The sequence below is a fragment of the Polypterus senegalus genome, chromosome 2 (assembly GCF_016835505.1).
Source record: "Polypterus senegalus isolate Bchr_013 chromosome 2, ASM1683550v1, whole genome shotgun sequence".
Taxonomy (NCBI): Eukaryota; Metazoa; Chordata; class Cladistia; order Polypteriformes; family Polypteridae; genus Polypterus; species Polypterus senegalus.
This window is the reverse complement of record NC_053155.1, coordinates 285,519,102-285,544,914: the sequence shown is the minus strand read 5'-3', so window position 1 is coordinate 285,544,914 and position 25,813 is coordinate 285,519,102. Positions and strand designations below refer to the sequence as shown.

Sequence of the window (25,813 nt, the reverse complement as noted above, 5' to 3'; positions counted from 1 at the left end):
ATAGCCAGCCCTGTCAGTGCCAGTGGTCACATTGAAATCACCCATGACCAGAGGAGTGTCACCTTGCGAGCACCTATCAACCACTGAGCAAAGCTGGAAATAAAATGTCTCCCTCACTGAGACAACATTCAATGTGGTTGGAGCATAAGCTCAGCACATGGTAGGTACACATCAGACCAGGGTTCAAATTCAACTGTTACACTCCTCCCTTTGAACCGAGAAGGTTCAGTTTCTAATATGTCATTAAAATTTGTAATTTGAAAGAGGAAAGCTTCAGAGCCATTAACATCATTCAGAGAAAGGGCAGATGGATTTGTATGGAAGGCTCGAAGGACCACATTATTTATCATATTAGACATCACATTACGAAGGATGGGGAGACAGCAATTTTGTTCTTAAAAGCAGTATAGTTCTATTCATCACCAAGTATTGTCAGTCCTGGTGCAATGTTTAATTGCAAGGGCTGTTTCTCTCTTCTCGCCATGCACTGGGTCAGATTTGGACAACAGCCACAGCTTTCAAGTCCACAGGATGGTGCATATCATGCACACAAGGATTATTGCCTTTATCTTCATGTTAACTCTTCCAAACAGGTCATCTTCCAATGGGACAGGTAAAAAAAGGAATCAATGCCATTAACCTTTACATGGGTAACCAGGCAACTTTGTGCAGACCTTGCCACCAGGGTTGGTGCCAGTGCTTTTGTTGAGAATCTCGGATCAGGACCCACTTGCCAATGTGGATTCTGTCATCTATAGCCTCATCGGTGAGGGTCACTCCCCAAGACTCTTTTACTTGGGAGTGCACACCTTTCAGCATTCTTTGGATCCCTGAAAAAAACAATAGATCCCCATCAATGATTTCCAGTTTGACCTGACCTCCAGGAATTGGGACCTGCATTGCCTGACCTGTCAACACTTTAAAGGGTAAAAGTTATTTTTGGTGGTAGTTCCTGCCATGCATTGCAGCCAGGGCAAGTGGATGGGCATCCGTCCAGGAAAGGCCAGTTTCCTCACATACTTTAGGCAATTTGTTATATATTGGTACACTGCTGGCAAATATCCTGATTATGTCGATAATTTGGTTTACGGAAAGCCTGCACACACCAAAATACATCGCTGTTTTTAGCTTAGCGGTAGTGGATGTGTGCTACAGTACCGCGCTAATTCCAAAAGCCTTTGAAACTTTTATCTTTAACTTCAGATTTGTCTTTTATGACGCGTGTTTAACTCAGATGTTTTTTGTACACTATTTTTCAGCGACGGAGTCATTGGCATTGTCTGTTTTGGCTTATGACAGATTAATTGTTATTTGCTTCCCTTTAAGGTGCAATACAATTAACACTAACCGAAGAATGCTTTCAATTGTCATAATATCCTGGACGATTCCCTTCGTTGTTGTCATTGTGTCTGTATCTTTACTATTCCGCTTGTCTTTTTGCAGATCTGTAATCATTAACAGTTACTTTTGCGATTACGGACCGTTGTTTAAAAATGCTTGCAACGATTATTCTGCTAATTGGTTTATGGCTGCAATATATATTGTTGTGCTATTCTTCGTCCCTTTAGCATTTATTTTGATTTCATATGCTTGTATTGTGGTTTCCATTATGAAAATTACCTCCAAAATCGGAAGAATGAAAGCGTTCAAAACCTGCACGGCTCATTTAACCCTGGTCGCTGTTTTCTACACCCCACTTTTAGTAACTTATATTATCGCCTGGGTGAATGTGACGATCGACACGGATACTAGAATTTTTAATTCATCCTTATCGTCTTGCATTCCACCGCTCATCAATCCTATCATATACACCTTAAAAACAGAAGAAATCAAGAATCAAATTAAAAAATATATAAGAAGTAAAAAAGTTAATATTTTCCGTTAAGCTAATGCATTTTTTTATTATGTAATCATTTTTGGACAACACAACTGCAAATTACATTTAAATTACGTAATCAATTTGAATAGAATAGCAAATTATGAAATGTAGGCTACTATCTTATAAACCTGGTAGCATTCACTTTATCCGACATATTTGCTAATATAAAGGAACATTTTCCAGGACTAATAATGCAACTGTTAATATTTATTTAACTTTCCCAAATCTTAGACCTCTTTGAAGAATAGATTCTAATTCTACAGTTTTAAACTTTGGACCTGACAAGTAAGATTTAGACTTAGTTTATTTTTATAATCCTTCCCACTTTTTGCTTTTAATTCAATTAAGACTCTATAAAGGTTCTTTAACTGAAAATAACATGACATAACATAAAAATAACATTCTCAGACCCTCATAATTCAGGTTCGCACCTATGAACGTAAAGCAGCAACCAACTCTGACAAGGGTGCCAATCTACTGCGGGGCACATTTTCATCCAAACTCACTTACACAAGACCAAATTAAACATCTCGTATTAGTTTAATGTGAAGGTCTTTATGATATACGAAAAGTACCCCACACGGACAGTAGGAGAATATGGTAACAATTCATTGAAAACGACTGAACTGAACTCCTATTACATGTCACTCCTTTGAACAGGACTGAACATCGGAGGTCATGTGCCTTGTGCTTCTAACTTTAAAACATTAAAGAAAAGAAAAAAAAGAAAGACACCAACAGGCAATTATGATAAAATAATGTGTTTTTATTTTAGATCATCCTGCAGTGTCTGTCTGCTATTCTGAGCTCTTTACTGATAATAAAAATTACTTATACTCCAGAATATTTGAAAAATCCAGAAAAAAAGCACGTGTTGACTTTGCTTTAGATTCATAATATATTGCATCATGTTTTTCTTTGTTTTCTGATGCATGTGTGTAATCTGATCATCTATCTATCCATCTATCCATAAGATTTCTGAAATTGTTTATTTAAGTTCTGTGATAACAAGAATTTCCAGTTCATCACAGGTTGCACTCCCACATGCTCAGTAACAAGGACCAATTTAAACTCAACAATTTTTCCACCACTCAGATATTTAGAAAATGGAAGAAAAAACATAATTGTAGAAAATCCCATGAAGGTGCACAGAGAGAATGAGCAACCTGCACACAATCAGTGAATAGGCTGGCATTCAAACCAGCCCACTGGAGGCAGTGTGATTTGTAGTTTGATTATGATGTTCCAAGTTTTATCAATCAGTAAGTGAACAAAGTATTTTCTTTTGAATTATTGTCTTAGATAGATTGATAGATAGATAGGTACTTTATTAATCTCAAGGGGAGTAAGCCTTAATGCTGATACATTATAGAATATACAGTACAGTATATGTTTGATTTGTATATTCATTACCCATGTAAATGCTCTGGATTCAAAATAAACAAAAATATTATTTTGCTGTTACATTTTCAAACTAAATATAAAAATGTGTTCCTTCATTAAAAAAAAATCTGTGAGTTATAATTACGTAAAGATGATATAAAAAAATAAAAGCTTTGGGTTTTCAGCAGTTTAAAATATTTCCAAGTTATGACTACAGCAGTATAAATAAAGAAAAAATCCTCTCATGAGTCAGAAGAATTTGCAAATTCCTTATTTCCTAAAGTATGTATACTATAAATTATTACCAGGATTTCACAAGAGTTAACTGTAATTTCTCACAATAGAACACAATACTCAAAACATTATTGTGTTATTACAGTAGGCTAAGCCATCTTTAATGCAAATTAATGTAAAATTGTTTTTGGACTAGATTGTGTTGTATTGTGAGACATTGACACAGAGTGGAAGAAGCGAGCATAAAATAGTACAATGGTATACAGTATATGCCTTTACATGCTGTATGGCTTATATTTGTGGTAAAATGAGGGTTAAAAGTCAATCACTGATGGAATATTTTTTTATTTTGCACAAAAGTTAGAAAGTTTTCATTCACACAAATGACCAAAGACACTAAGAATAAATGAGAAAGTAGTGTGGTGGACAGGAGAGCTAGGTGACTACATTGTAAAAAAAATCCCGTAAAAAAAATTACATCAAGCATATATTTACACAGTAAAAAACTCTTAATACAATAACCAAAACAGACAATGAATTTAAACAGGTGCATGCATGCAAATTTACATTTAAGTAGTGTTTTAAGGTCAATATCAATAATTTCAATGTACAAAGCTATTTTATTAATTGTTTTGCCTTAAAGTTACAATAGCACAGAATTCTAAATATGTATAAAATTAGTATACTGTATTTGCAAATGGGATTTCCCCTTTGCAGCAGAAATGCACGTTGCTCCTGATGACCCCCACACATTTGCACTGTGGGAATCAAAAACTTAAAGATGCTTAACACACTCATTTTTCTGTGTATGTTAAATATTTTTATTAGGTGAGTTCACATATAATGCGAAAAGTATCTATTGCAACAGCTCATGTCTGTCTATCTGTCTGTCTGTCTGTCCATCAGCCCAATGGACCAATTTTGTCAAAATGTGGCATACTTACTCTCCAAGAAAATTAGTCCAGACCATTCAATTTTTATTGAAATATCTCAAAGAGATCTGTACAAAATGTTGAAATTTCAAAATTTCCCATTGGAAAAACATTGGTGAATCCGAGAACACATCTGTCAAAAAGCAGAGAAACATTCTGTGCAACTTAAACTACAAATTAGTTTAATCTTTCAATTTTGCCTTGACAGCAGTTACATCAACTTATGTTGCAACTTAAGACAAGACAAGTGCAAGACAACACAATGCTTGACCTTGCAGGCTGATGCTGAAACAGGAAACATGCTCTATAAACCACAAACACTAGAAACTTCTATTTCAGATATTTATGTACACATGAGATAATCATTAGTCAGTTACAAAATCAGCATCATAGAATAAACTTTCCAGGTTCAGGCTCAAAGTTATTTGTTGCTTTTTTGATTACCCTTACATATGTTGCTGTTATTTATTTCAATAGTTATTGTTTTTAAATTATTCTATTATTGTATTCTAATACAATTAACGTTAAGTCACTTTGAGTTAAAATGTTTTAAAGTTGGAAATCTCATGACTCTAAAGTGGTTAAAATTTCATTATAACTCCCAAAAAGGTAAATATTTTAAAATAAGAAATTAGCTCTAATTACAATTCCCAACAAACAAAAATGCCAAGCATCACTAACTTTAAACCGAAGGTGACAACATTTCCACCTGTTTTAAATGAGTTATTGCGTATTCTGCTTTCATGCAGAAGGTACAAACAGTGATTGACAGGAGAGAAGACAATGACTGTTACTGCAAATTCAGAGCGGCTTTGACTCTGTGCCTTTTTTTATGCTAAGGTATATACAGTATGAGAGTGTGCTTCTCTGGTACCATATTTAAAGTAATCTGACAAACAATTTTAACTTACTTATTGTTCTAAATATGTTTTTTTTAAACCAAAATATTTCGGAAGGTTATCTTAATAGACATGTAAAGCAAGAACTGCATACTGTTTTATCAATCTGACTCTATCAAACTTTGACAATATGCTGTGTTTTGAACTAAATTCATCTGTCTGAAAAATACACTAAAGTTGGAAATGAAAGAATAAGTAATTACACACTGAGCATCTGGATGTCACCTTCAGTCAAGTAATAAAAAGATCAGTATATTAATTTACTCATTAGATAAGCACCCAAGTTTCAATTCATATATAGTTTTGCAAAGCTGACACTAAAATTAATTTCACAGCAATTTAACAATTGTGAAATGTCAAATTTACTATAAAGAATATGGGGAGTGGTTTAAAGGTATATTTTGGGTTTGAAGGGTAGAAGACAAGAAATATTGCTCCCTAAAGCCTTGCTGTCACTTTTATGACACCTGCTTTTTTTTGTGCAACTCTGTACAGGTAATCCATAGCACTCTAGCAAAATCAGTGCTCTTTATGCCTCTCATTCACTTCACTGTGGAGGACTGCAGTGAAATGTGACATGCTGCATATTTTCCCATTCTCTGGAGAGAGAGGTGGGTTGGGAGCAGTGTTGCTGTGTTGCTGCACCCACCACATGACAAACCACCTCAGGATCCCAAATTAGGACTCGCGTGCAGTCATGCAATGGGTGACACCTCAGCACCGCATTAGTTCAAATGGAATAATGTGAGGTTTTTTACTGTGGCTGGAGTGCCAATCCTGTCACCAACCCCACAAGTTTTCTATGCAACTAGGCAGGACCTGCTTGAAGACACACCATAATGGCCCATCACACACATCATTATGCTTTCTGCACAGAAAAATGTAGTATACACATTACATATCAATCACTGTTACAGAGGTGTTGAATAATTACACTCAACCTGTAATCTTCAGTATTCATGGCGTGATTCTTGAGTGTCTCTGACACATCTTTACAATTGCTAATCCCAAGACTGTCATCACAATTGGCAAAACTGGGCCTTATAGTATCAGAACAATTGTAAGAAAAGCAGATCCATTCAAGTCTGTATACAGCGGAAGCGGATGCAGCGGGTGTATGAGTGTTTAAAACAAAATAGTTGGTGTGCAGCGGGCGGCATGGTGCAGCACATTAAAACAGAGATACTTGTGATTCCATTATGGCAGAGTTAAGTTCAGTTTTTGCAATCCATTGTTATATTTGAAGAAGGAATATAAATGTAATTTTCGTTCATGAGTAAGTTACAGCTGTTACAGGTTTAAACATATATCTGAAAGGATAAAATGGCCAGATGCCATGTACTACACTGTTGAACTTGTTATTTGAACACTGCACGATCATTTAATAACGAATACTGAAGATTACATGCCTGATGGTCTTCGTTCCCTTTGTGATGGTGCAAAGCAAGCCTTCCTGGTACATCTGTCTGTTTAATCTACAAGCTGTTGCGAACGGAGCAGCCGGAGTCAACATCCTAAGTTGGGATCCTGAGTCGAGTTAGTATCCTGGCCCACAACAATCACAACACATGCCTCACAGCATGGTTACACCTGACAGGAGACTGACTAGAGATCTTAATGTATAATACTACTGTAAATCACTGGAAGATGCATACAGAATTAATGCTTGAAAATACTTTCAAGACAGGAAATATGCACCTTTCTTCATGTCAATGGGGTGAATTTCACTGGCAGCAAAATGTGTTTGTTTCATTACTTTTTTTTGCTAAACGAAACATTGAGTTTCAAGCAAATTGTTTCTGTCATCAATAATATTAATGAATTCATATTCTACAGTTAATGCCCCTTGTCATGAATTTCCAAATACTTGCATCATTTAATCAGTGTTGAGTAAGTTACTTTTAAATAATAATATATTAAATAAAACATATTACTCAAAAAGTAATGAAAAGCATTCAAAATGTCTTTTTATTAAGTAGTGTATTATATTACATATTATATTAGTTTTATTACTTCAGAAACAAGTACCAAATATTCAAAAATATACAGCAAGCAAATCCTTTAAAATAATACAGTACATTTGTAGTTACATCTGGAATTTAATGTGCACTCACAGATAAGCACATAATAGCAATTTTGTCTATTTTCAATATATCCACAACATGGCAATAAATAAATAAAAGGTATATATATTTTGTTATTAATCCTAAATAAAATAAGCACTGCTTAACTCTGGCATACAATGGCATCTGCATTTCTGTATATTAAATGCAACTAATTTAAAATTGCCACTGTGAGTGTATTAACTAATTGTGAACTTTTCAAAATTATATGACAGGTTTCTGACATTTTCCAATCAAAGTTTTACCTAGTGAACAAAAAATAAAATTAAAAAAGGAAAAATACTACCTCATGTTTTCCAAAAAAATCAGAAACCAATGTGTTCATATTTATTCTTTGAAGTTCAAGTTCAAAGTTTATTGTCATGTGCACAGTAAAGAAACACATTTCCCTCTACAATGAAATTCCTTCTTTGCTGTCCACACCAAATGACAAAACCAATGTATAAAGATAAACATAAATAACTAGACATTAAGCCCGTTACAATAACGGGTGCTAGAACAGTAGTGCATAAACATTAGTAGGAACGGTCTACAGTATATTAAATGGCAAGGGACCTTGTATGTAGCTGTAATATGTGTCACTGTATTGTGTGCCTTTAATTTTCTCTCTCAGTAATACTGGTTTGTATTTCCGTAAAATGCTTGTAATTTTGTATGACAGTAATACAGTGGAACCTCGGCTCACGACCATAATTCGTTCCAAAACTCTGGTTCTAACCCGATTTGGTCGTGAACCGAAGTAATTTCCCCCCATATGTAAATACAATTAATCCATTCCAGACCGTATGAACTGTATGTAAATATATATTTTTTTACGTTTTTAAGCATAAATATAGTTAATTACACCACTGAATGCACAGCGTAATAGTAAACTAAATGTAAAAACATTGAATAACACTAAGAAAACCTGCAACAACAGAGAAAATTAACACTGCAAGAGTTCGCGCTATAGCCTTATGACCCGCTCGCTAAAAACACCTTTTTTAATGAGTTTTAAGCACAGGGAAAAAAATGAACATTTGAAAAATTAATAAACAACCATGAAAAGTAACCCTGCAACAATGCGTGTGTGCATCCCGCGCGCGCCTGTGTGTGTGTCCTGCGCGCACTTGTGTGTGTGTGTGCGTCCCGCATGTGCCTGTGTGTGTGTGTGTGCGTGCGTCCCGCGCGCGCCTCTGTGTGTGTGTGTGCGTCTCGCGCGCGCCTGTGTGTGTGTGTCTGTCTCTCATGCGCCTATGTGTGTGTCTGCACAGGAAATGCACAGGAAGAGACTGAACACGTGCTGTGTGACCCCGCGCATGCGCACTTCACCAGAAGTAACACACACACGGACACCTGGACGCACATAGGGCTTTTATTAAAGAGGATGATAAGTAGCAGACAGATACTAAGTAACAGAGGCAGCATAAAGTATGAAAACAGAATAGTATAAAGTGTAATTGTGCAGGTGGGTGTGTGATGGACAAGTCAAATACAGTTGTGTGAGGTAGATAGAATGAGGTGAACCATGTTTATAAACGCCAGTCAGTTATTTAGGAGTCTAATGGCCTCGGGAAAGAAAGAGTTCTTCAGCCTGGAAGTCTTGCATTTCTTACTTCTATACCTCCTACCTGAGGGTAGAAGTGTGAACAGTTCGTGCTGGGGGTTGGTGGGGTCTCTGAGAATCAAGGCAGTTTTCCTTCGGGCTCTGCAGTTGTAGATGCTCTGCAGAGAGGTCAATGGGGTCCTGGTTACCTTCTCAGCAGTTTTTATCACTCTCTGCAGGCGTTTGTGGTCCATAGCAGTAGTGTTGCTGTACCACACGGTGATGTAGCTGGTCAAGATGCTCTCAACAATGCAGCTGTAAAAGTTGCTGAGGATCTTAGTCGACATACCTCCTCAGAAAGTACAGTCACTGCTGGGCCCTCTTGACCATCTGTGTGGTGTTAGGTGTCCAAGTGAGGTCCTCACTGATGGAGACGCCCAGGTATTTAAATAATGCTGCTCACCCTCTCCACTTCAAGCCCTCGGATGAACAGTGGCCCGTGAGGTCTTCTCTCCTTCCTCATGTCCACTATCATCTCTTTCGTCTTGTCTGTGTTGAGGGTGAGGTTGCTGTTCTCACACCATGACACCAGACTGTCCACCTCCCTCCTGTAGGCCACCTCATCCCCACCAGTGATGCATCCTATCACTGTGGTGTCATCTGAAAACTTTAGGATGTTATCTTTGCAGGAGGCGACACAGTCATGGGTGCACAGGGTGTAGAGGATGGGGATGAGGACGCATCCCATTGGGTGCCTGTGTTTGTGATAATGGTGGCTGAAGTCCTATTACCAATCCTGAAAGACTGGGGCCTACCAGTCAAAAAGTCTTGGAGCCAGACACAGAGGGTGGGGTGCAGGCCAAGTGCAGACAGTTTATGGGTGAGTTTATGGGGGATAACCGTGTTAAAGGCGGCGCTGTGGTCATCAAAGAGCATACTGATATAGGAGTCTTTGTTCTCCAGATGGGAGAGGGAATAATGTAGTGCGGCCGCGATGGCATCTGAGGTGGACCTGTTGATACTGCAGAGGGTCCAGGTCGGGTATGCTGCTCTGAATGTGGGCCAGCACCACTCTCTCAAAACACTTTATGATGATTGGAGTGAATGCTACTGGCCTGTAATCATTTAGGCAGGTGAGTGGGCTTTTTTTTGCAAGGGGGACGATGACTGTAGTCTTAAAATAGGACGGAAAGATGTTCTGACTGAGGGAAAGGTTGAAGATGGATCAGAGAACATCAGCCAGCCCATTGGTACATGCTCTAAGAGCCTGCCCAGGGATGTAGTCTGGTCCAGCTGCCTTACGGGAGTTTATCTTCATTAGTGCTTTGTGTACCTGACCAGAAGAGAGCATTGGGGTAGGGGAGGGGTTGGTGGGTGGTCCAGGTGTATGTGTGCCTCCACTCTGTGCTGTTGCTGGATTTCTCAAAACGGGTGTAGAAAGTGTTGAGGTCATCCGGCAGAGTGTCTGTGGAGCTGATTGTGCTGGTGGTGGTCCTGTAGTCTGTGAAAGATGTTAAGTCTTCATTATATATCACAAAGAGCAGACTTTCAAAATGAAAATGTCTTTCGTGTGAGCTGAGCCCAAAACTTCCACAGCTAGATAGTCTGTAGACAGGACTGCTAGATGAGAGTGATGTTTTGAATCCTAAGAAGATGTACATACTTGTTAGAAATCAACAGAGGCATTCTACACTGGATACAGTTTTCATATATTCCTATGAAGTATGTGCCTCATCAATTTCAGTGATAATCGCATCACAGATGAGGTGGCCCTTAAGGTGCCAACAAACAGTGGCAGTTTTTTTGTCCTGTAATTTAGAATGAATCTAATGGACAGTCATTTCCCAAAACACTTTACTCTATGCTGACCAGATGGCTGTGGTAGTACAAATAAACTGCACCTCCCAATCAGAGAAAATCATGGTAGTGGAGACTTGGGCTAAGTGGCCACCCATCCCCTACTGAGCATTCTACAAAATATAGTATGTTTGTGCTGGGCAATTTAATATGATAACATAGTCTTTACGTCCTTTGACTCCAAGGTTGCTAGTATCAGAGATATCTTTGCCATGGGTAGGAAAATTGCTTGTAAATAAAGAAGTGGCAGCAAAAACCACAGCAGGATACTTAGAGGAGAAACAGAATAAGGGAGGGTTAGTAATGGTTTATAAATATTGTATTACTTATATTTTATTGCACATATTTAATAAACAGAAAGACAGTGCCTATAAAGAAATTTTGCCATATTGGATGTTTTCACATTTTATTGTTACACAACTATTATTTTGTGCTTTATATTTGTAAATTGTATTATTATTATTATTAACACTTTAGAGTGATCTGCTTTTCAGTTGATTAATGCCAGAAAAGCCCAGTTAAATCCACTGTGATTCAACGTTGTAAACCCAACAAGATGTAATATTTTAACTTAAAAGCAGGAGCCAATACTTCTGCTTCAAAAGACATCATATGCTCTGAACCTATTTTTAAACAGATTTTCTCCCCAAATGCTACCTTCTTCCAATGACCAGTCCCATCATACCATCCTTACTACATGAACAACTCCTCTCACCTGTTAGATTAGAGAATACTTTCTTCCTCTTTAATTCATGATTGATACCTTTGACATTCCAACTCACAAAATTTATTGTTTGGTCACCATTTTATAGTCTTAAATTAAGATAGTACATTATTACATATGATCGCTTTAGCCTTAATTTCCAATATTGCCAGGAGTTATGATTATGAAGCCTACTGTTGTATTGGCATTTACAGTACAGTACAATTGTGGGGATTAAAATGACATATCAGAAATAGCTTTCTCTCATTCTCTCCTGCCCCCACCCTTTTGTCTCTCCAAGTGAGGCTAGACCACACTTCACAAAGTCCCAGTCTGCTGACATGCCTAGAGGCAGCGCACGTCCAAAACAAAACAAGCCCACAAACAGTGGTACAGAAGGAATGAAGCAGAGATATATGGCAGTACAGTCCACATACTATAAACCTAGAATATAATCTTGAACAGGCCCAAAAGAATAACCCCAGGGTATGATGTTAAACAGTAACCTTGGAGAAGCAGATAACATATGATAGTACAATCCTAATACAATAAACCAAGGGTGTGATATTACACAGTCCCATTTGGGAAAAAAATATGTATACATATACTGTATACAGTATATACATACATATTGTGGCATCCAGCCGGGGCTGGAGCCCGGCCGGGACGCAGGAGGACCGGAGGAGGGCTTGTGCCTCCTCCAGACCGCAAGGGGGCGTCCGCCCTGGTTATGTTGGGGTCTCGGGTAAAAGGCTTGGAAGCCCAGCCCTGTAGGGACCCATGGCCACCGCCAGGCGGCGCCCCGGTGCCTGGATATATCCCTGGAGCTCAGCACTTCCGCCACACCAGGAAGTGCTGGGGGGAAGACGACAGGGGACACCCGGACGGCTTCCGGGTGCACAGCTGGCACTTCCGCCACACTGGGGCGTGTCTGCGGAGGAGTGCCGGGAAGCAGCTGGAGCCCACCTGGGTTCCTATTTAAGGGGCCGCCTCCCTTCAGTCGAGAGCTGAAGTCGGGTGGAAGTGGACAGAGCTGGAGAGAGGACTGGAGGCGGCCAGGAGAGAGACACGAAGGACTGTGTGGCCTGGACATTGGGGAATCGGTGCTGGAGGCACTGGGGTTTGTGTGCACTGAATATAACTGTAAATAAACGTGTGTTGGGTGAAATAAGATGTCCACCTGTTTGTGTCCGGGTTCAAGTTCACAATATGTAAACACACACACACACACACATATATATATATATATATATATATATATATATATATATATATATAATATACATATACATATATACTAGCTGTGTAAGACTTGTAGATCATCTAAGTAATGTTGCCATTAGGGAAAAGTAGTGTTTCTTCCTAATGAAGAGGTATATCCGTATATATTGTTATTTGGTGAAAGTAAAATCCACAAACACTACAGGCAAAATATCCGAATCTACAATAATCTGTTCATGTTTGCATTATTTAATGCTCAAAACGTACAATAGATTTACATGATTCAGGACCATATGCTATGAGAATCTGTGGTCCCGCAACAATTAAAGCTACTAAAAGTTTAATTTCAAAGAAACCACAATTCGGTCAGGTTTATATTTATGATCATGGAGAAGCGATGCAACATAGAACCAAAAGAGTTAAACGATTGGACGTATTAGAAATTCTACAGCCAGTAATAGATGCAAATCCATACATCTAAAAGTATCAAGCTTTACACAAAATTTATCTGAAAAACACAGACAAAGAAGTTTTCTTGGATTTCTATAAGAATCCGAAATTCTACACGTAACTGTCATAACGGTTGACAACGTCCGCCATGATGAATTTTCTTATTTATGGCCCCATCTTCACGAAATTTGGTAGGCGGCTTCCCTGCGCTAACCGAAACTGAGATACGTACTTATTTCACTGGTATGATGCCACTGTCCGCTGCCATATTGAACTTTCCAACATCACTAATTCTCCAACTTCCCATGTAGGTAGAAGGCTGACCCCATCTTCACAAAATCTGGTAGGCAGCTTCACTGCACTAACCAAAACCAATTTATGTACTTATTTCGGTGGTATGACGCCACTGTCGGCCGCCATATTAAAATTTCCAACATCACTAATTCTCCAACTTCCCATGTAGGTAGAAGGCTGAAATTTGCCAGGCTCATTCCTTACAGCTTACTTACAACAGTTAAGCAGGTTTCATTTTGAAATTCTACGTGTAACGGTCATAACGGTCGACAACGTCCGCTATGTTGAACTTTCTTATTTATGGCCCCATCTTCACGAAATTTGGTAGGCGGCTTCCCTGCGCTAACCGAAACCAATGTACATACTTATTTCGGTGGTATGACGACACTGTCGGCCGCCATATTGAACTTTCCAACATTACTAATTCTCCAACTTCCCATGTAGGTAGAAGGCTGAAATTTGGTAGGCACATTCCTTAAAACTTACTTACAAAAGTTAAGCAGGTTTCATTTTGAAATTCTATGCGTAACGGTCGACAATGTCCGTCATGTTGAACTTTCTTATTTATGGCCCCATTTTCACGAAATTTGGTAGGCGGCTTCCCTGCGCTAACCGAAACCAATGTACGTACTTATTTCGGTGGTATGACGCCACTGTCGGCTGCCATATTGAACTTTCCAACAGTCTTTGTTACTTATGGGCCCATCTTCAAGAAATTTGGTACGCGGGTTCCCAACGCTAACTGAATCCTATATATATACGTCCATAGCCTGCAGCTCGGTCACTGTGAGAAGCGGCGTTGGGTCCCCCATCCCAACGCCTCCCACGTTGTTGGCTGCCTGCCTATATGAGGCTGTCCATCGCTCCGGTCTCTACATTCCCTTCCTTGCTTTACCACGGGATTCACGTCTCCCTGCTGATAACTACAGCCTTTTTATTTAATCCACGGCTTCTCCGCTATTTTATTGTTCGTTTATTACGATTATAGTTATTGTGTAGGTATTTTAGACTTACTTTACATTGTTGAGGTACCCATTTCCTTTATCGTTCCAACCGTACCCCCATTAACATGTCTATCGAGGTGATCACCATCGATCAAAGAACTGTCACTTACCGAGTGGTTTCCATGCCCAAGGATGGCGTCTGCCTTTACCATTCTCTTTGTTACATATTGCACGGCCATATCAGGCTCACTCTTGATATCCGGAGGAACATTGTGTCTTATGTATTGAATGACTGGGAAAGGTTCAAGGTGTGGACTGATGACGGTACAGGAGATAATTATACTACACAGGAGCACTATAAGAGTGAAATGCTTAAGCCCTTCACCTATGGTTCTGCATGTGAGTTGATGGCTGCTGCTGAATTGTTCAGTTGTCACTTTCAAGTGTAGCGAAATGGGCAAATATTTTACACCTTTTGACAAGCGCCAATGCCTCTTAAACATCTTAGACTCACAGGTGACGATTTCAGTAGTGGACACTTTGATGTTTATGAATGTTTAAACTCTCAAAAGCTGGATGTGAAGTTATCGATGAAACCAGTTGTATGCTTACAACGCTTGACAGATGCCGAATGTCACTTCAATACAAGTCCTGCAAATACTGTCGTAATTGGAACAAACCATGAAATTCAAACCGATTATGACAGCAGCAATCCAAGCTGTGAGATTTGAGACAAGATTACTGTTCACATGGCCAACTGTACGTTGCATGCTCAAGAGTAAGCTCAGCACACAGCTTGGTCATATTACAACCGGAGGGCCGAACTGACAATGTGGTATACAAAAAGTTCCTTAACAAATAATTATTGGTATATTTTCCCTAAGTTTAAAAAGGTTTAATTTTCTTCTTAATAAAAATTTTAAGGCAGTACTTCGCCGCTGCGAAGCGCGGGTATTTTGCTAGTACATATATATACTGTATATATACTAGAAGATTACCCAGTGGCTTCGCTCACTGAGTGGAAAGGAAAAGTTTGTGGCTCTCATAAGGCAATGGCATTAATGACCCAATTTTATGATAGATTTGCCCCCGCATTTTAAATGTCGGCATAAAGCCAGACTCCTCGGTAGCAACCGTGGTGCCAAACGATGTCATCTGAATAGATGAATTGTATTTCCTAATGTTCTGTATAAAATGAGTTGAATGTGGATTTGCGCCAGAAATAAGAGACAACAACAGTTCAGGTAGATGGCTTAAAGGTGTTAATTTCACCTTGCCATCTGAACAACACATCCCACATGATTCAAATTTAACCCTCTGTGCTTGGCAGTACTCATACGTGATATCCATTTCTCCTATTGTAACTTTTGGATGTAGGCAATAATCTTTTCAATGTTATAATTCAATCCCTGCATATACAGACCCTGACACCTGTGTGACGTGGTAGCCTGTGAATACTACATCCATCAAATTTGATTCTGTTCAGCACGTTATTCGGGTGTTTGTGAGGCCCTCATTTGTGATTGTCGTATATGTTGATTGGTGAGCCTGTGAGCCTTCTCTCTCGATTTGTTTCTGTCTCACTTTGTCTGTGTAACCTGACTCCTGTGGTTATATGTAATTTCCGTTACAAACACAAGTACGCGAGTGTGCGAGTGCATTATAATATTTTCTGTGGTCATACATAATTTCCGTTTCAAACGTGAAAATAATTTTATATATATATATATACACATATATATTATATATTGTCACACATGTGCTGCGAGCCGGAGGGCTGATCGCACCCCAAATAGAGACAGATGCCCCTGAGAAAACCACAAACCCTGAAACACCGACTACCCTCACATTGCTCCTTATCCTTGAACTATAACGCGTAATACAAGCCTCGCACAGTACTCCGCCAACTTATAAGCCTTGCGCAGCGCCTGTCAGTTTTGGAATTGATTGTTTGCTTTTATCTCTCTCTGCTCCTAGCGGAACTGTCATCTCTGACTTGTCATGGAGCACGTTTAAGCTCATGTGTTTGCGGTGTTTGAATAAAAATCCTTCTTGTTTCTACGACCTCCTGTGCCTCTGTGCAAATATGTGACCCAATCGTGACAGTGCGCATAGGGGGTAGCCAAAAGGCCTAAATGAGCGTGAAAGAACAAAAGGTAGAGGATTGGAAATGAGTGCTAATGCCGTTCTCTTTTATGAATCAGAAAACCTTTCCTGCTTACCTGAAGACTCCACTTCTGGTTCCGTTTGATGACTTCACTTCCGGCTCCATATCAGCGATGTCACTTCCGGCTGCTGACAAAGAGATCACTTCCATCCTTCACCATCAACATAATTTCCTCCCCAACTCAATTCCATTTCTTGTATCATAATTTATTGTCATTTGTACATAAAAGACCCGTGGATGATCATCTCAAGGTCAAATGCCTGTGTTTACTAATTATTGTTTCAGCCTTTCAAGATTTCTCTGAATCACAGGTCATTATATGGAGAATTCCCCCAACACTTGATCTTTTTCTCCTGTTTCTCATTTTGTTACAGATTGGCGTAGTTGGCAGGATTTATTGTTCAAAATGTCAGAAGAACAGGACATAAATACAGTGCTGGGAACCATCCTGACTGGGCTCCAGACAGTGAAATTGCAGCTGGGAGAGATGAGGACCCAACTAGCAGAAATGGAGACTCGGCTCGCCACCACAGAAGCAGTAAAACCGGAGGCTACTTGGTGCCCCCTTCCAATAGTCGTACTTTCAGAGGGGGATGATATCAAATTATATATGCTTGTTTTCCAGTGCACTGCTACACGTAACCTTTGACCGAAGATGGAGTGGGCACACATGCTCATGCAGTGGGCTTATTACGACCTTCCTGAGGAGGATACAACCAGCTTATAAGAACATGGAAACCCTTATAGAGGTGATCAAGTGACACCGGGTGGTCTCCAAGGCAGTGAGGTTGGAACGGACTGCAAGCTTTGCCCAACAGGGACGCATTGCTCCACCTGAGCACTCATGTCGACCAAGTCAGCCTCTGGTTAAGCCCAAGGAAAAACTGCCAAGTCTTCACCGTTATAAGTTTTGGGAGCAGGGACATATGATCACCTCCTGTCCTCCTGGGGAAAGGTATTACGCTCTATCTAATCCTCTATCTGTTCCACATACAGGATTGGTTTTAATAAATAAAAATCGGGTTGTGGCTATGTGTTGATTCTGTTAGTAATATTTCTGTTGTTGATCACCATTTCGTTCTAGCACAACAATTTCTGAAAATGAAGACTTGTATTCATGGAGAGACACGATTTTACAAGTCCACCATGTGTTTTATAACTTGGCCGGGTAGTCCCAAAAACCTTTTGGTAGCCGTGTTGCCTGATCCTCCTTTTCCAGTTATTTTAGGGTGGGACTGGTTAATACTAAAAGTGGTGCGAACCTAACCACACCTGAAGAAAAATAGGGCCTCATGGTGGACAGGATTTCCTCAGGACTCGGCTGCTCCCACGTCATGTATCCCGATAGAACAGAATGACATTGCCCCCCAATGTGACATTTTGGCGAATGCTTCCTCCAACCATGAAGCAAAACCCGCCTCTGGAGAGGTCGAACAGGTCGAAACCCCACCCCTTGAGGTCACTGACGATCCATTAAATGCCCTTCACTTTCAGTTTAACAGTTTAGCACCTGGAGGAAACCCACGCATGACATGGAGAGAACATGCAAACTCCATGCAGGGTGAACCTGGGAAGTGAACCTGGGTCTCCTAATTGCGAGGTAGCAACGCTACCCACTGCGCCACCGTGCCACCCATGATACATCATTTAAACAAATTTTGAATTAAATATTGCAATGTTGGAAGGATATGACAACCAAGATGTGATGATCTATGGTGTTTAATGATTTCTGCTAATGACTGTATTCCGCTAAAGTTTGGAAAGTGTGGGTTGAGTTTGCCTGCCATCGCTGATTGATGCTACCTGGTTTATGCATTGCTGAACATGGCTGAAGAGGAAGGTATATTTTAAATATTGTCAGTTGTAGTCATTATTTGCAAATGCTACCGTAACAGCTATTTACTAATATTTCTCAATAGAGACAAGGACACAACACATGAGCGAATGAATTGCAAAAGAAGTATTTAAAGCTATCTACAAACTAAGTATGGAGAAAATGGTATATATATATGTGAACAATTATTTACACTCTACACTCTATTACACTTCTGTTAAAGGGTAATCATGATGGCAGTGAGCTGTGATTCCATTCTTTTTTACAATATTATGGGAGGTAGACAAGAAATTAGTACATCCTCAGCAATTTGCTCAGTTGCCTGTGTTTGCAAAACTCTGACAGCCAAAGTGTAGAATCATGTTTAAAGAAAAAGTATCTGAATAATATATAATGTATAAATATTACATGTGTTTTAAAGTTGCACCTACATTTACCCAAAAAAATGACACTTTCTATATTTTGATTTGCTGTGTGATGGATGCAGGTGAATGAATGGGATGGAAAACGAAAATAGAGCTTTTTGGGGTGAATTTGTGATAGCAAAAACAAACTATTGAAAGGACTTTCAGCTTGTGTCTATTTTCTGTGCCTCTAACCAGCATCAAGTTCATCTTTTAATATTACTACATACGTTGTTGATGACCTGTGCCTTGCTGGGATAGGCTTTGGATTTAGATGGATAGATTTCCTTCTGCAAATGTGCAAATCATCTGAAACAGGAATATTGTTGGGCAGAGGCGGATTGAATGATTTGGGGGCCTAAGGCAAAAATACGAATGGGGCTCTTATACTGTAAGTCCCACTGATCAGACCTTTCTGTACTTAATAGTGTAAAGCAGAGGTGGACAGTCTTTTCTGGAAGTTTAACAAATTGTTAATAATGATTTATGCAGTAGGTCATAAAAAATTAGGTGTCTATGAACTCAGGCAAACTAGCATATGTTTAAATCTGAAAAATTAACTTTCAAAATAGTTATTAAACACTGTTAAGAGCAATGCTGAAAAACTAATCAGTCACAGTATTTTTATGCCATGAACATGAAGCTGCTTGCTTCTGCACAAATGGTTACTATCAAATGAAATGCTGCATGTCTAGAATGCACAGCAATAATTCATTTCTATAGATCTACTTTTAACCTTGCTTGTTTCAAGTTTGGAAACTGCACTCTTTGTGTTGATTTATCAGCCATAGTGATGCCCAACATTCTGGCATGTTTATATTCTCAGAACCTCAAAGAACATATTTCAGTGTTTTGTTTTTAATAAAACACCTGAACATGTTCAAATTTTGTGGAATAGTGGCGCAGTGGTAGCACTGCTGCCTCGCAGTTAGGAGACCCAGGTTCGCTTCCCGGGTCCTCCCTACGTGGAGTTTGCATGTTATCCCCGTGTCAGCGTGGGTTTCCTCCGGGCGCTCTGGTTTCCTCCCAGTGTCCAAAGACATGCTGGTTAGGTGGATTGGCGATTCTAAATTGGCCCTAGTGTGTGCTGGGTGTGTTTGTGTGTGTCCTGCGGTGGGTTGGCACCCTGCCCAGGGCTGGTGCCCTGTGTTGGCTGGGATTGGCTCCAGCAGACCCCCGTGATCCTGTGTCCGGATTCAGCAAGTTGGAAAATATATGGATGGATGGATATTCAAATTTTCTATTTACAATTTAACTTTTTTTAAGGGCTATGTACAAACAGCTTATAACCCCGACCCACCTATTACTTGTATAAAATTGTAGCTGAGATTGAGCTGGAAAAAAAAAAAAATACTATGGAATATAAACAAGTATCATCGAGTGGTATAAATACAAAAGTTCCTTAATTTACACACAGACACCACAAGGTTAAAAGTGCAGCAGTGCACATCCCAGTCAATGACTACCTACATGACCACCTACTACCTTTTATATAGGGCTATTCCAGGGTAGCAAAGAAGGAAACCTCTCATCATAAAACCTGGTTCTACAGTCAGTGCTGCTTGTAGAGGTATGGGTGACTGTACCATAAGTTGCCCGCATCCTTCAAATCTCCAAATAAAGTTCTATCTTCTTCCAGCACACTGGACTGCCATCTTATATTCCAAGTTTTATGGAAAAGACAGGGTTATGTTTCTGCCTCAGATGTATTTTTATTTTTCTTTATATAGTATTTTGTACAGTTTGTTAATTATTATGTTATTGCTTTGCTTATTAATTCTGCATTTCTGTGTATAATATTCAGTTATTCTTTATGTATATGCCTTGTTTTTCATATGTTGAGCTAAGGGGATGGGTATCCTCCCATTGTAGCTTGGGGACCTTTCACAGGCCCTTATAAGCTTGCATTACTTCTGCATTGTGTGAGCCCTGCTCTTGTTTGGCTTAATTTCTGGATTTCATATTTTAAGTGCTTTTTCCTTATGTTATGGTTCTAGACTTCAGTTATAATATTATGATTAAGATTTTGGATTGTGGTTGGTCTTGTCCGATGTGAGAGATGGACGTCTGAAGTGGAGCTCCGCTAGCAGCGGTGTTATTTTTCATATTATTTGCTTATTATCCTGAGATATCCTGTATTTATTCAAACCGAGAGGGACTGCAACAGTATATGTAAGCACATATAAACATGGCCAACAAGAAGGGCGGTCCGAAAGAATCGAAAACTAAAGCTACACCCAAGCTAAGATCAGCAAGCCCTAGTTCAAGATACGGCCTTTCAGAGACAGACCTGGATCAGATGGGTGAAAGTACAGACTCCTCGGGACCATGGTCCGCTACATCGTTGCCAGCTGAGAGCGAAAAGGGGAGCGAAGGTGCGATCGTGAGTGCAGATCTGGATAGCTCGCCGATCGGAGAAGATCACCTGAAACTGGAAAGGGCCTTGAAGTCTGCGGCTTCAATTACACAATTACGCGAGCCGGAAGCAGCGGGGACACCGGCTACAGCAGTCTGCTGTTTCATCTACGGTACAAGAAAGCACAATTGAACTGTCTGAACTGAAGGTGTTGCTCGCTGAGCTCATGCAAGATATAAAGAAAAGCGAGAAGGCTAATGAGAAAGCAAGGGCAAAGGCAAGCGAAAAAATGAGACAGGAGGTGAGACAGGAGTTGAAACAGGCAAATGAACGGCTGCAACAGGAATTCCAAAAGGCAAATGAAAGGCTGCGTCAAGAGGTGCAACTTGAGCTTCGACAGGTGCTGGGTAAAATTGAAGAGCGCATTCAGGAAAACTCGGTTAAACTGAGCACGCTTACTGATCAATTGGAGAATCTCAAGGAGACATTCACGAATCGGATTGAAATGGCCGAAAATTTAGCTGCCAGTGCCGAGGAAAAAGCAGTAAATGTCAGCTCCGAATGCAAAAAACTTGGAGAAAAACTCTGAGACAGACTGGCTGCTTTAGAAGATGGGAGTAGAAGGTATAATGTCAAAATTGAAGGTCTGCCTGAGAATCGAGAAAGTTCAAACCCTGTGAAATTCGCAGCTGAACTTTTTTCTAAAATAATCGTGGACGACTTTAAAGCAGAATCTGAGATAGCAGTGGCTTACCGCGTACACGGATCAAACACCGTTAGATCCAGACTAAGATCTTTTTTTTTTATTTTTTATTAATTTTATTACAATCCATACAAAGCAATCAAGTTTTTACAAAGAGAAAAATTAAGTTAATAACAGATCGATCCCCACCCCTGAGAGAGCAAGCCAAACGGCGTTAAATTTAAGGCTTGTAAACATACCTAAATTAATAAATTCTCTGTACTTTATGAACTTATTTTAAAATATTACTAATTAGATCCTGCCATGTTTTGAAAAAAGTCTGTACGGATCCTCTAACTGAGTATTTGATTTTTTCCAACTTTAAATAATATAACACGTCGGTTTCCTACAGACTTAAAAGAGGAGAGTTTGGGTTCTTCCAGTTTATCAGAATAAGATGTTTTATAGTTCGTTTTGACCGATTATCATTTAAGCTAGAGGTGATGGAACTCCTCAGAAACAAGGAAGATATTATATATGAAAATAACCACATTCGTATCTTCCCTGACTTCTCTCCAGCAACAGCTACTAAACGTGCAGCCTTCTACAACATTAAACAGCAGTTACGGCAAGCCAGCGTCAAATACTGTCTCTTGTATCCGGCAAAACTGAAAGTGGAATGGCAGGGTCAATTCTATGTCTTTGCTAGCAAGGAAGAAGCAGAAAAGGAATTAAGAAAGCTGATCCCGGGACTATTCTGATACATAATAGTGAGTCATGGCGGTTAATGATAAAGCAAGGATTAATAATCTACTGTCTGATCTATTTGTTTTAAAATACAGGTTTTTATCAGCATATTATCGCTTAATTACTTTTTCTTTCTTTTTTTTATTTTCTAATTATTTCATCTCTACCCTAAATGAGACTGTTCAATATCATACCCTTGGTTTATTGTTATTGCTATTACTGCATTAAGACTTGTTATGCTTATTCTGGACACATTTTTAACACCATCCCGGGTTTATTATCTGGGTGTATCATCTTAATGCACTAAAATTGCTGAAGACTATATATATATTTTAAGTGCAAAACTCTTTTTTTTAAATTTTTTTAAGATTATATTGGTAAGAAATATCTCTATCTTTTAACCCTAAAAGCCGCTGCATGGGGCTTGTTTTGCTTTGGACGTGCTCTGTCTCTGGCTATGTCAGAGGACTGGGACTGTGTGAAGTGGGTTTTAGCCTCACTTGGGGAGGCAAAAAGGGAGGGTGGGGGTTAAGGGGAGAGAAAGAGAGCAGGCTTGATCTATACCTAATCTATCATCTCAATCTTTATAATTATAACTATCAACGTAATAATAAGCTGCATGGCAACAACTCTTGGGGAAATAGGAAATTAAGACCTAAACTATCTCACTTCCAGTTAAGACTATAAAATGACATCAAAAACTCAGAATCAGTGTCTCCATGATGGGACAGTTAACTTCGTAAGCTGGAATGTTAAAGGCCTGAATCACAATTAAAGAGAAAGAAAGTACTTTCTCACCTAACAGGTCTAAATGCTAAAATAGTATTTTTACAGGAAACCCACTTACTAAGCAAGGATCAGTTCCGCTGCAAAAGACTGGACTGGCCAAATGTTCCATTCTAGTTTTACAAAGAAAACTAGAGGGTGGGAATTCTCATACATAGAACAGTACCATTTGTAGCATCAGATGTAGTATTGGATCCTGAAGGGAGATATGTAATGGTCATGGGAGACTTATCTAACTGTAAAATGATTTTGATAAATGTTTATGCACCTAATGTTGATGATAAGGAATTTATACAAAATTTATTTGCATCCATTCCCAATCTGAACACTCATAAAGTTATAATGGCTGGGGACTTTAATTGTGTTCTAAATCCACTTTTAGATAGACTTCCTCCACAGGGGAAGGCATCTAACACCGCAAAGATAATTACAAAGTTTATAACTGATCACAACTTATCAGATCCCTGGAGGTTTTTAAACCCAAATTCAAGAACATATTCTTTCTACTCACCAGTACATCATTGCTACTCAAGGATTGATTACTTCTTTATAGATAATAACTTCTTGCCTAAGATTAAATCTTGTAAATACGATGCTATTGTTATTTCTGACCATGCACCTATGATCTTGGAGCTGAAATTACTAAGCCCCATACACTCACCCCGCAGATGGCCTCAACCGCTTCTATTAGCTGACGAGAATTGTACTGAATTTATATCCAAACAAATCAAATTCTTTCTAGAGACAAATACATCCCCTGAGATCTCTGCAGGAATACTCTGGGAAACTCTTAAGGCCTTCTTAAGAGGACAGATTATCTCACATCTTTACCACAGAAATAAATCCGAAGCAAGAAAGTAGCAGAGATAAAAAGCGAAATTACTAAAATAGATGAAGAACATGCCAGACTACCAAGCGAGACTCTACATAAGAGGAGGCAGGCTCTACATTCAGAATTAAACCTCTTGACAACTAAAGAAACTGAACAACTAATTTACAAATCCAGACATCATTATTATGAACATGGAGAGAAAGCTAATAAGCTTTTAGCGCAACAAATTCACAAGCAAGATGTGTGCACGCAATCTCGTAATCACTAACACTAACGGAGATAAAATCATCGAACACAAAAATATAATGCACACTTTCAGAGACTACTATAAATCCCTATATACTACTGAGTTTAAAGAAGACAATATACAATCTAATGCATTTCTGGATACATTACAGATACCACAAATTGACGCTTTTAGTGTGGAGGAACTTGATAAACCTCTGCATTATCAGAATTACAAGATGCTATAAAGTCACTCCAAGGTGGAAAAGCAGCAGGCCCTGATGGCTACCCTGCAGAGTTTTACAAGAAATTCTCCGCTCAGCTAGCTCCCTCCTATTAGCAACATTTACAGAAGCCAGAGATAACCAATCTCTTCCACAAACCTTTCGCCAAGCACTAATCACTGTCTTTCCAAAACAAAATAAGGACTTATTACAATGTGCATCATACAGACCAATTTCACTTCTGAATAACGACGTTAAAATACTCTCTAAAATCATAGCTAGAAGGATGGAGAAAGTGCTCCCTCGTAATATCACAAGACCAAACTGGATTTATTAGGGGCCGACACTTATCTTCAAATCTTCGACCTGTTTAATGTAATATACTCACCAACTAAATCAAACACCCCAGAAATATTATTATCATTGGATGCAGAAAAAGCATTCGACATGATTGAATGGAAATACCTTTTACTACATTGGAGAAGTTTGGGTTTGGCCCAACATTTGTGCATGGATTAAATTACTGTATACTAACCCAGAAGCTTCAGTTTGCATCAATAACATTTGCTCAGACTACTTTAAACTAGAACGTGGCACAAGACAAGGATGCCCTTGTCACCGCTGCTGTTTGCAATTGCCATTGAACCACTGGCAATACATTGTCGAAATACTGATCAGATAAAGGGGATTAGCAGAGAAGGACTGGAACAGAAAATCTCATTATATGCAGATGACATGGTACTGTATATATCGGACCCAGAAAATTCTGTGCCTGCAGTCTTAGCAGCACTCACAGAATTTCAAAAGATCTCTGGTCTCAGAATTAATCTGAATAAAAGTGTACTCTTTCCAGTGAATTCTCAAGCATATAATATTAGATTAGACCCTACCTTTTATCATTGCAGAACAGTTTAAATACCTAGGGGTAAACATCACAAGTAAACATAAAGCTCTTTATCAACAAAATTTCGCCTCTGCATGGAAAAAATTAAACAAGACTTGCATAGATGGTCAACCCTTCATCTCACACTAGCTGGAAGAATTAACACTGTTAAGATGAATATTCTTCCTAAGCTCCTTTTTTTATTTCAAAACATACCAATATACATTAA

General features: G+C 39.1%; 1 protein-coding gene across 1 annotated transcript; it reads left to right on the top strand.

The window, feature by feature from the left end:
- Window positions 1-482: 482 nt before the first annotated feature.
- Window positions 483-1,834, top strand: LOC120524583 (olfactory receptor 24-like; the record flags this gene model as incomplete). Its single annotated transcript, XM_039746415.1, has 2 exons — window positions 483-613; window positions 1,204-1,834. Coding segments are annotated over exons 1-2 (762 nt in total), but the record flags the coding sequence as incomplete, so codon positions are not given.
- Window positions 1,835-25,813: the final 23,979 nt, after the last annotated feature.